Source organism: Triplophysa rosa, linkage group LG10, assembly GCF_024868665.1.
Source record: "Triplophysa rosa linkage group LG10, Trosa_1v2, whole genome shotgun sequence".
Taxonomy (NCBI): Eukaryota; Metazoa; Chordata; class Actinopteri; order Cypriniformes; family Nemacheilidae; genus Triplophysa; species Triplophysa rosa.
Genome location: NC_079899.1, coordinates 16,652,802 through 16,665,384, shown reverse-complemented (window position 1 = coordinate 16,665,384; position 12,583 = coordinate 16,652,802). Strand labels below are relative to the sequence as shown.

The 12,583-nt window shown below is 38.5% G+C and overlaps 1 protein-coding gene across 1 annotated transcript; it reads left to right on the top strand.

Moving 5' to 3' along the window:
* The first annotated feature begins 1,914 nt into the window (after nucleotides 1–1,914).
* On the top strand, nucleotides 1,915–12,583 carry acss1 (acyl-CoA synthetase short chain family member 1). Its single transcript, XM_057343331.1, has 14 exons — nucleotides 1,915–2,376; nucleotides 2,573–2,669; nucleotides 3,914–4,113; nucleotides 4,876–5,051; nucleotides 5,828–5,980; nucleotides 6,503–6,650; nucleotides 7,870–8,007; nucleotides 9,362–9,454; nucleotides 9,559–9,671; nucleotides 10,276–10,402; nucleotides 10,731–10,858; nucleotides 10,976–11,039; nucleotides 11,435–11,556; nucleotides 11,798–12,583. The coding sequence occupies exons 1-14, from the start codon at nucleotides 2,046–2,048 to the stop codon at nucleotides 11,972–11,974; spliced, it is 2,067 nt and encodes a 688-aa protein (XP_057199314.1). The 5' UTR covers nucleotides 1,915–2,045; the 3' UTR covers nucleotides 11,975–12,583.

Here is a 12,583-nt window from a genome sequence, read left to right as displayed (position 1 = left end):
AAATTTTGACAGAGCACACAAAAGAAGATATTTTGAGACATGGCTTGATGGTTTTATGTTTATACATTGGAAGTCAACAGATGCCAATTTTGTTTGGTTACCAATGTTCTTTTTGTGTTTTGGAATGACGTGAGAGTGAGTAAATGATTAAATAAAAGGACATTTTACCCAAAAATTAAAATTAAGACGTTTCTGTCATACTGGCCCTGATCCCCAAAAACTATACAACTCATAAACACCATCCAAAATTTTTCAACAATATTAGTGATCAGACTGATCAATCACTAATGACATATATTTCACATACGGTTCGATGTTATTATATGTAAAAGAACAGCTTAGGCTTTCTGCATTAAAAAAACAACTCATATTGTGTTCCATAGAAAAAGGCAAGTCCTCCTCTGCAATGCAGTGTCAGTTTAGTATTGTTTTCTCTGCCTGCAGAAGTGAGATCACAGGGCCATCTGGTGGTCACACTAAGCTATGACAAAAGACTGCTAACCACCGCATGTCTCATGGGCATCTTTGCTGATACATGGAGTCATGTTTTGTGTACGATTTACTAAAGACTGGATCACACTACAAGACGTTTGCTTAGATTTTGCCCAGGTTTACAGTCTGGAGTTGTTGCAGAAAGTCTGTGCCTGTCTGCAGTCTGCAGATTTTATTACGTATTGTGATGCACAGTAAACGTTCAAAAAGTCTGAAAGTGTGTGATGTCTAGTTTTTTTAATCTGTTCAGATTTTAAAAGTGTGATCCAGCCTTAATGTGATTCAATGTGCTTCTAGTATCTGACCTGGCCCAGCCAGAAGGGCTTTAGGTTAGCTGAATGTGATACGTTAGACAGATGCTTTAAATGTTGTCATGAGATATCTCAGATTCACCATAATTTAATTATTTTACCATGCAAAAACTTTGAATAAAACAAGCTTTCTTTTCCAGTGCAAGTGTAATTCCATTCAGAAGATTTATTCAAATGCAGTTTATTAAAATGGACTGGTGTTTCAAAAATGCTACTTAATTCAACCAGAATGTGTATGATGTCTACATTACACAAACATGTCATTCATTTTACTGGTTTTACAAGTGAATAATAAATGTCATATTTAGAAATGGTCAGAAAATACTAGTTATGTCTATCTGAAGCAGTTGTGTGGTGCTTGTATATAGTGGGTATGGTGAAATAACCAATGATCCTATGATCTCTTTCAACTTGCAGCTTTCAGATTTTTTTTTGTAGGACAAAAGCCAGCTCACCTTTGGAGAACTTGTGGAGCTAGCTAGTCTTAGGTGGGAGAAAAAATGAAAGAATCCAGTAGGCTAGTAGGCCATCATCTCCAACCGAGGTACAGGTGTTTGCTGCCACTTAGGAGCGATTCTGAAATGGGAGGAGAATTTGTTCCGCATTACATATTATTATAAACATGATTTGATAACGACTAAGAGTTTAATTGCCCCTCACTATGTCGTCCACTAGGGGGCAGAAGACGTAGTGGAACAACCTTTAGGGACGCAACGTGTTAACATGTCGCATTAGCAGAGCGTTGAAGAAAAAAATTGAGTAAACATGTTTGATGTAAACAGTTAAAAGCAAGTTTCCTACTTTAACTCTAATAATATACATTTTTTTAAAAGGGCTTAAACGAGGCATTTTCTTTTATACAAACTAGTCAACGTGCAAAGAAAAGAATGTTTACGCCTCTTAAGTTTGAGCTTCAAAAATACTTTTAAGTACATTAAAATAAACAACCTATGATTTAATGGCTGTCTGAAAGACAACAACAGTACATTATTGTGTAACATCCAAAATTCCCACTCATAAGGATATTGCATTGTAACATTGTGAAAGCCAGAACATCAGTGATTCATGACTCGGTGCTGAATAGTAGAACTTTAAGGGGCGGTTTGTCTGAAGTGTCCTGGAGCGAGTGTTCTAGCTCTTTGTCAGCAACTCTCCTCCTCCTCCTCCCTTTCTTCAGAGCAACAGTCACGGTCTGAGAAACTTGAGCAAACTTCACTCCAGCACCGTGAGTCTGGGCGAAAAATGGCTGGACGCGTGAGCAGAAGTTTGCTGAATTATTTGTCCAGGGGAAACATATTCAGGGACAAAAAATGTCTGCGTAAAAGTGTTATATTTATCTCACAGTGCCACGCGAGATCTCTGTCCTGCGCCGTTCAGCCGGACCTCAGCTCGTATCTCACGGGAAAGACACGCGCAGAAATATACGAGCTGTCAGTTAAAGACCCCGAAACTTTCTGGGGATCCATCGCCAAGGAAAGGCTGACCTGGACCAAACATTTCGACCAAGTGAAGGACTGCGATCTGTCGAGCGGGAAAATCAACTGGTTCCCTGGGGGCCAACTGAACGTTTCTGGTAATGCGTTTTACACGTTACTGGTTTGTATGATCGCATAAACTTTACATAAACGCTCAGTTCTAGCTTTAAGAATAAAAACTGCGTATTCTACATTTTATACATTTTTTTTGTAATATTATATACATGCATAAAGAGCATTTCTCACAAACAACAATAAATACACTAACAAATTTCCTTTTAAATTGATTGACAGTGAACTGTTTGGATGTACACGTGGCAGAAGATCCAAACAGAGTGGCATTAATATGGGAAAGAGATGAACCTGGCACAGAAGTAAGGATCACCTACAGGTAGGTTTAAAGCTCCTGAGAACATCACATGTGGCTCCTATCATCACCCGTAACCCACAGGGACACTGGGATAGGCAGTAAACATAATGGTATGAAAGCATGCCAATGGGCAAACAAGACATTACATCAGATGTGGTAACTCACAGCAGTTGTAACTATTTTTTATTATTATTGTAGGCTTTTTACATATTCTCTTCTTAACACAGTGCTATGAACAGTTAAAAGTAAAATGATTAAACCATGAAAGTATCCGACCATTTTCATGAACAAATTTAGGGGAATGTTTCAGCTTTATTTTCACAGATTTGTTTTTTTTTATTGATTGAAGAAGACACAACGCCTCAATGTGTGTGAAATCAAAACCATGCACTTCTGAAGAGTTTGGGGAGAGTTCCCTCTGTGACAAAAAGGGCTGCACATACAAGACAACCCCCTTTTTGATAGAGAACAAAGGCAGGTTTTGAGGGTTCTTGTGCTGGATTGTGTCTTCTAACTTGCTCAGAATTTTACTGGCTGCGTTTCAGATCACTGCTGTTCATAGTAGGTTTAATGTTTACAGAATCTACTGCTCGAAGCCTGCTCACGTGTTCTCAGGTTTTCCCACAATACAACAGTCAGCAGTCATTCAACCTAGTCTGTGTGTTGAACCTGAACAAATGCTCAAGATTGTAGCAGTCAGGTTACAAAATCATGTTCACTGTAAAGACAGCAGAGAACTACACGTACCCAACTCTATTTCCTGTTTCTGAGGGTAAACAGGAAGTTAGAACACATTGACACACATTAGTTATGAAAGTGAAAGTGTTTGATCCCTGATCTCACTACAGTATGGAGGTGAAAAATGACCATAGTAGGAAAAATGACTTTATTTTTTTTTGTTCTGTTAAACACAAAAGAAGATATTTCGAAGAATGTGAAGGAGAGCAAACAGTTCTGAGGCACTGTTGACTACCTTTGTCTTTTTTCCTACTATGGTAGGCAATGGGGTCCAAGAACTGTTTGGTTACAAGCATTCGTCCAAATATCTTTCTCTGTGTTCAACCAAACAAAGGAATTTATACAGATTTGGAACTAGAGAGTGAGTGATTCATGACAGAATTGGCATTTTTGTGTCAACTATCCCTTTAAGCTTACAGCACTTGAACCACTTCAATCATCACAGATTTACTCCTGTCTTTTGTATTAATAAAATAAAACTGCATTTTATTACTAAATCCGACAATCTGATCTCTGCTACATCTCAGGGAACTTCTAGAAATGACCTGTCGCCTTGCCAACACATTAAAGGGTCATGGAGTCCAGAGAGGCGATCGTGTGGCCATCTACATGCCCGTGTCTCCTATGGCAGTGGCGGCCATGTTGGCCTGTGCCCGTATCGGTGCTGTACATACTGTGGTGTTTGCAGGGTTCAGCTCAGATGCTCTGGCTGGCAGAATTCAGGATGGTGAGTCAGATATTGTTGTCCTTGTACTGTGTGTCTCAGCAGCCGACACAATGTATATATATATATAAAAACACAACAATATGACTATGATGACATTTTTGCAGTATGGAAGATATTGTTTTAACAGTTTAACAGTAACTTGAGGTCATTTGGAATTTTTTAATCCATTGGGAATTGAGCACCTTAACTGGTATCTGTATGTCAGGTGTTAGAGGAGAGGGGTAGAAAAATAGAAGGTGATGTCAGCCAGACATACATTTTATTTTTCTTTTGCACATTAATCCCAGAAACATGATTTTAGAAAGTAAATTCAAAGACCCATTCTGATTTCATGACTTATAACCGGATTAAAGTCCTTTGCCAATTGTCACCCTCTAGTAAAGCTATTCTGCATACTTTCCAGGAAATGTTGAGCTCTAACTGAAAAGTAAGGTGTGTTTCCAGCATGTGACTGTTTTGTACACACCACATGTGTCTGTGTGTGTTTGTCTGGGCGCAGATAAGTTTAAAAGGGCGTTTGTTCTCAGACAGGCCTGCGTGTTCTTATCTTATTGAATGAAACAGAAACATAGCAGATGTTTTAGTCTGATCTTATTTGCTGCAATGTTAGAGAAAAAAAGATCCAGTTACAACAGAGATTGGAGGTCCAGCTGAAGATATAGCAAGCACATGGATACATCTTTCAAATTAAACAAAAGGTTATTGTATAAAGCTATTGGCAGGACTGTGTTTGTTTCATTGTTCTGTCTTTTCCACACACAGCCCAGTGCAAATTTGTGATCACGTGCAACCAAGGCGTGAGGGGTGGACGGTTCTTCGATCTCAAGTCCACAGTGGATACAGCAGTGAAGAGCTGTCCGTCTATACAGCATGTGTTTGTGGCCCAGAGGACCAACAATAGTGTGCCAATGGGCAAACAAGACATTCCATTAGATGAGGTAACTCGCAGCAGTTGGAGGAACACTTGCAACTATTTTTTTGTTATTGTAGGCTTTTTACATATTCTCTTCTTAACACAGTGCTATGAACAGTTAAAAGTACAATTATTAAACCATGAAAGTATCCGACCATTTTCATGAACAAAGGGGAATGTTTCAGCTTAATTTTCACAGATTTGTTTTTTATTGATTGAAGAAGACACAATGCCTCAATGTGTGATGTTGATCTCACAGTTTGTACAAAGACAGGACTGTTCTAGTCAAGGATTAGTCACAGGGTATATTTAGCCAGTTCCGGGAGATGTTGCGAAAGCACTGGGCACCACAGTTGTCCAGACCTCTGTAAACTCAAAAAGCTGTTATGGGCTCCAGGGCCTTTTTATGTTTTTTACTGTGGTTGACCTGGTGTGTAACGTTAGCTTGTTTATCTTGTTAGCATGTTTGTGATGAAAAACAGTATTGCCTCCTTCAGTATTCACTACGGCAAAACAAGCAGAATGTAGACTATATAAAGTGCTGTGTCATAACAGTGTGGATGAAATCAAAACCATAACAATTACAATTCGAAGGGGCTAGCTAAAGCCTCCACCTAGTGTCAGTGTGACGACAAACTTTCCCTGATAGCATGCAGACATCTATTTGAAAAATTAGAATGTGACTATGGCATAAAACAGACTTGCATAAACAGACAGAGCATACACTGCAAATTGGTACAGCACGTGAGTGCTGCTGACCAGTATCTAAATCTAAATTCTCTCATCTGTTGTCTGTTTCAGGTCATGGCAGGAGAATCATCAGTATGTGCTCCAGAACCCATGGACAGTGAGGAGATGTTGTTTATGCTCTATACCTCGGGCAGCACGGGTAAACCGAAGGGCATTGTGCACACGCAGGCTGGTTATCTGCTGTACGCATCGTTCACGCATCAGGTGTGTCATTACCACCATGTTTCTGTGCTCATACTCCTGCTGTGCCTTAAAATAACAACTCTGAACAAAGTTTTACAAGTAAAATAATAGCCTGAATGGTCACCATGGTATTTATATGGTACTGCAATCCATGTCCACAGTACTTTTTTGTGCTAATTATTGAATAACAGGAAAATAAACACAGACGCTTTATTATAGTTAAACTTCCTGAAAATTGTATCAGGTTCATTTGGCCCACATTACAGCATCTTATGGTCTACTGTGTTAACATTTATTAGTAAACATATCTTTACTTTTAGGGTCATGCGCAATTTTAAGGATTATCATATTGATTGTTTTAATGCCCCTTGGACAAATAAGGCGCCTGTAATCTGCTTCTTTTTAGTTTCCTTTATTTATATCTAATATTTGTTTACAATTACAGACAACTACCTAACTCAAGCACATTTTCATCAGTCGTTTTTTCATTCAGCGTATTTGTCCAGTGGTGTAACCGAGATGCACACATGTCTGTCGTTGTAGTATGTGTTCGACTACACACCAGGAGATGTGTTCGGCTGTGTCGCCGACATCGGTTGGATTACAGGCCACAGTTACGTAGTGTACGGGCCGCTGTGTAACGGAGCCACATCTGTTCTGTTTGAGAGTACACCTGTGTACCCTGATCCAGGTGAGATATGAAGACACAACACTAATGATTTTATGTCTTATTTGGTGTCAGTTATTCTGTTGTTTTTTGGGTGTGAGAAATAATATACATTTATATTCCCAAAATTCATGCTATGGACTGTAAACTAAAAATAACAGTAAAATAACAGTAGTCTGTAACGTAATGATATCTATGAAATCTGTGGTGACCTTCTCTAGATCAGTTTAGAAGGTGTTTCTGCCCTCCCACTTCTTCATAGCAAAGGAAACTCTTCTGTGAACTCATCTTATGACACATTAACCTGCTCAGTGATTCTTATCTGCTTTTATTGTGTTGAATTGGCTCGTGACATATGACCTCTGTTAAATGCATTTAAATGGAAATCAGCTCTTATGAGCGGCCGTAAAGCAACCTACTCTATACAAAGTGACCTCTACAGATCGTAAACATTCCTCTGCTGATTTCACTAAACCTGCTTTTATATGCTTGTGGGTGTCAGTAATGGCAGGTTTCATTAGACGTCATTAGAGCCTTTTTACACACACAAAAGCAAACATGATGAACATCAGCTTTGAGTTCATAATATTAGCATTCGTTCTTTCTTTTAATTTAAAGGGGTTAGTTCACCTAAAATTCTGCCATCATTTACTTACATTCTAGTTCTGTATAATCTGTATACATTTCTTTGTTCTGATGAACACAGAAAGATATTTGGAAGAATGCTTTGTAACCAAATAGGTCTTGCCACCATTGACTACTATAGTAGGAAAAATTACTTTATCATTTTTATTGATCTGTTGAACACAAAAGAAGATATTTTGAAGAATGTAGGAACACAAACAGTTCTGGGACACTTTTGACTACCATTGTCATTTTTCCTACTATGGTAGTCAATGGGGTCCAAGAACTGTTTGGCTACAAGCATTTGTCGAAATATCTTTCTCAAACAAAGAAATGTATACAGATTTGGAACAAGTAATTCATGACAGAATTTTCATTTTTGGGTGAACTATCCCTTTAAGTGTGCTTTATTGACATGACAAAGTCAATACTCATATAAAACATAGCATGTATATAAACAAATAGAAAACCATAATGTAGAAAGTATGATGTATGTTGTGCAAACTAGAAGAGAATTAGTAATATGGAAATATATAAAACATAAATAAAGTACAGTTAAAACAAAGATTTACAAAAACAAAATCTCTCTCTCATTAAAATTGTCATGTAATTTTCTCAGGTCGTTACTGGGAGACTGTTGAGAGGTTACAAATAAACCAGTTTTATGGAGCTCCTACTGCCATTAGATTACTCCTGAAATACGATGAAAGTTGGGTGAAGAAGTATGACAGATCATCACTGAAGACACTTGGATCTGGTGAGGCTCGATATTCTACTTTGAATCTAACAATACAACGTTTTTTTTGACTTGGCGACATTAGCTAAGTGCAGAAGGAACAGAAGCTTAGTGCAGAAGATTAAATGTGTATAATAAGTGTGTGTCATCAATTGACACACATGTTGTGGGACAGTTTATTGCCACGCCAAATGGGAAACTGACCATACTGATGGAAAACTTAACAGTTCATGGGTCATTTGAATACATATATAATTTTGTATAAATAAATAATAACCATCAGAAATTGTTATAGGGCCAACTAGATACACTCCTGAAAGAGTCTGGTCTTTGTAAGACAGTTCATCCACAGTTAAAGTTCAGTCTGCTGAGAAACTGAGTGATTTTTAATGAGTTTAGGCAGCCAGTGTAGCAGAGCTCTGTGCCAAAACATTAAAGACACTACATTGTGTGTAGGGCTGTGCAAAAATATCGATACATGTAACTATCGCAATATTTTTTTTTTCAATACTGTATCGATAGTGACACCTCTACTATCGATAATTAAAAAAAATCATGTCACATACATACGGCCAAAAGTAAGTAGAAGCGAGCATGGCGAAAAATATAAGAACGCTTGGAGCTCTCAGCTGATGTGTGGGTGTGCTTTGGTTATAAAAACAAGTAATGGAGTAATGAGTTATATAAAATGATGCTGTTTGTAGGCTTCGCAAGTCATGACACAAGTCACTTGGCTACTGCAGTGCATTAGACAAAAAGTTTATTAAGAAAAGTTACAATGACATTTATTGTGCTTTCACGTATGTGACACCTGCTCATTTACAGCACGGATGAACCAGAGGTTTTATACTGCCCATGTTCATTGTTTTAACTGTATGCACCACAACAGCCAAGTGACTTGCGTGATCCACCTTATTCCCCTGTGCTACCCACTTGAGGGGCGCAATCCACAGTTTGGGAACCCAAACCTCTGATCTAAAGGTCCATGCATCGCACATCATGGCCACTGCAGAGGTAAGGGATGTTTTTACACTTATTCTTACAGAAAACCCCCGGTGGTGCTCAGCATGTTGTATTTCTAGCTCTACTTTTTACATTTCCTATTTAAAGTATTGCAACATATCGCAAATGTGTATCGTATCGAAATACATATCAATATATTGTATCGTGACCCATCTATTGTGATATGTATCGTATCAGGAGGCACTTGCCAATACACAGCCCTAATTGTGTGTTCATCCATCTGGGTCGTGTTGGCCTCTCATACACCTGCCAGTACCATTTGAAGTCCTGAGATTAACATTTTTGCAAGTACTGATTTTGTAGATGAATTTGTCGAAGTAAAAGATGTAGTGAATGTCTGATGTGATCACAGTTGGAGAGCCCATTAATCACGAGGCGTGGGAATGGTTCTATAATGTGGTCGGAGAAGGTCGATGCCCTCTGGTGGACACATGGTGGCAGACAGGTAAAAATAAATCAAGTCGGCATGTGACTGGCAAATGCTGTGTGTCTGTTCTTGGTAAACAGTGATCTTGTCTGGGAGTCTTAAGGGTAGTTGTGTTTATACAGAGACTGGCGGTGTGTGTATCGCTCCACTCCCAGCTGAACCTGGAGCAGAGATCTGCCCTTCCATGGCTATGAGACCCTTTTTTGGCATTCAACCGGCACTGATGGGAGACAAGGTATTAACATTTCTTTGTTACAGGTTTAACGCCCTGCTCATTGGCAGTGTTGGATGTGTAGGCGTTGTTGACACTGAACATAAATCAGATTTGGATTTCTAATCATCCTATAGACCAGGGGTTCCCAAACTTTTCAGCCCGCGACCCCCACTTTGGGAACCCCTGCTATAGACTGACTGTCCATGTTGTCATTATATGTAATATATTTACACTCGTTGCTATAGTAACAAATATCTGTAGTATGGAGAGAGATAATTCGCTAGTTGCACAAGATGGTGCCGGTGAGCTTTTGGGACACCAGAGTCGGCAGAGTAATTTCTGGTCGTATAACACTGTATGGGGAAAAAGAGAGGATTTTTGGCTGGCAAATATGGATGTTTTTCAGACAAAAAAGAAGAAATTAATATATAAGCAATATGACAGATCCTCTTTACATTGCTGAGCACTTCCTTAAGCCAAAACAACTCGATAGTGTTATACGACCGGAAATTAGTCTGCGGACTCTGGCGTCGCAAAAGCTCACCGGTGCCATCTTGTGCAACTAGCCCATTGACAACTAAAATGATTGATTGATTGAACTTAATCAATGTTCTGTTGCTAACAGGGACAGATAATAACAGGAAATGATGTCAATGGAGCTCTGTGCATTAGCCAACCATGGCCTGGAATGGCCAGAACCATATTTGGAGACCACCAGAGATTCGTGGATGCATATTTTAAACCATATCCAGGTGAGTAAAACCCCTGGGGCTCTTGGCATTGAAGGGAAAAGTTGGTAGGCTTTTAGTTGAATTATTGAAGCGTTCTTTCTTACTTTCCCTTCAAAGCCAAGGGTATGAAAGGAATTTTTTAAAGTCTGAGCTGAGAGTTGAAAATAACCTGTTCAGATTCCAACTGGGCTATTATTGTTGTTTTAAAGGTTCGTTTTACTTCTTTAAAAATCAGATTTTTTCCCATTTTTTCACCACAGTTTCGTTAAGGTTATCCATAGTTTGAAATTATAGGTTTACATTGAAGTGATAAGGGATTAATAAAGTGTTAATGGATGTCGATCCGTAGGTCATTATTTTACTGGTGATGGGGCTCATCGAACAGAAGATGGTTACTACCAGATCACAGGACGGATGGATGATGTCATTAATATCAGTGGGCATCGGCTGGGCACCGCTGAGATAGAGGACTCGCTGGTAAATCTCAGTGCTTCTATATCATACACGTATATCAGTATTTTTGACGTGCAACTCAGTTATAGTTTTAGTCCAGAGATTTTAGCAAATATATATTTTGTGTGTCTCTGGTATTAGGATGAACATCCAGATGTTCCTGAGACTGCAGTGATTGGAATTTCTCATGAGATCAAAGGAGAAGGTGAGAGCCCTGACATTCCAAAGATTTGTTCTTCATCTCACCTTTTTTTTCATTCATGAGCCATCTGGAATGCCCCTTGCAAGCAGAGACCTTTTGACCTGATTCACAGTGCTTTGAATTCCCTTTCGGCCATTGCGAAAACAACGTAAAAAATTAATACTTTCCTGTAGCCCAGTGGTTAGAACATGGTGTTAGCAACGCCAAGGTCATGGGTTTGATCCCAGGGATTGCACATACTTAGAAACAAATGTATAGTATAATGCAATGTAAGTCGCTTTGGATGAAAGCGTCTGCCAAATGCAGAAATGTAAATGAAATTGATTTTTCTCTGTTTACATAGATTTTATTAACTATAACGTAGTACAATTTCTGCATTTTCTTTCTTTATTCACCAGTTCCATTTGCGTTTGTGGTTTTGAAAGAAACCGCAACTGAGAACCAACAGTCTGTTGTGGACGAGCTGAGACGCCTAGTGGCTTCTAAAATTGCCAAATATGCCGTTCCTGAGCACTTTCTGGTAAATCAAGTTGCTAACATGTCTCCTTCTTTTGAAGTAGATGATTAATTCTGATAGATTTGTATATAAAGCATTTACAAAAGAGGAATTATACTGATCACACAACAGTTTTACAATGTTTGTGTAAGAATCTGTCTTGTCTATCTATTACTGTCTGTGGATCTGTTACACAGATGGCTTACTGTATATAGGGATTTATTTGTTTTGTCAGCTGTGAAAAACATCTCTGCTCTTCTTTAAGGTTGTGAAACGTCTACCTAAAACACGGTCTGGAAAAATAATGAGGAGAATTTTACGCAAGATCGCCATGAATGACACAAGCAACCTTGGAGACGTGTCGACGCTGGACGACCCTTCAGTTGTTTCAGAGATTGTTGAGGCCCACGAGCACTACAGAAGTCATGCAACTAACAAGTGAAAAATGAACTGTTGGGACATTTCGTTCTGGTCACGTGAAATAAACACAGTATTAGGTCACCTGGCGGAAATGAAATTCAACAGAGGTTTAGTTCGAGGAACTATGAATACATAACTGTGATCACAGAGATTTTTAAAGTAATTAAGTAGCATAAAGTGTTCAAACTATAAACCTTGCACGTGAAATCCATCTGAAGTACAAGTTGGTCCTTTTGTCTGACAATGTTTTAAGATGACAAGTGGGTTTGTTCAGTTTGCACACACATCTTTGCAATCATTAAGCATTTTGCAGAGTGTTGTTCTTGTATCAAGAGATGGGGTGACTGTTGAAATTTACTCGGAAGCATCAGCTTTTGTAAGAGATGATTTCAGATGATCCAGATCACCTCTCTGTCTGAATCTTGTAAGCCTCTTACGTTTTAAGCCTTTACTTTCTTATGTTTGACAACTGTCATTGACTGTGATTAATTTTCAATCAGAACTCAAATTTATGGTAAATCACGTGTTTATAAAATGAATGTCTAATGCATTCCAATTTATATTCAGTATTTCAGATGTTCGTCATGAAAACAAAACATTTATTTTGAGCATTAAAATGTTTTTTTTTAAA

Excerpts from the sequence above, each read along its gene's own strand:
- acss1 (XM_057343331.1), top strand. The coding sequence starts at position 2,046 with ATGGCTGGACGCGTGAGCAGAAGTTTGCTGAATTATTTGTCCAGGGGA. Across the intron at positions 5,052-5,827 it reads AAGACATTCCATTAGATGAG|GTCATGGCAGGAGAATCATC; the intron begins GTAACTCGCAGC and ends TGTCTGTTTCAG. Across the intron at positions 11,557-11,797 it reads CCGTTCCTGAGCACTTTCTG|GTTGTGAAACGTCTACCTAA; the intron begins GTAAATCAAGTT and ends CTCTTCTTTAAG.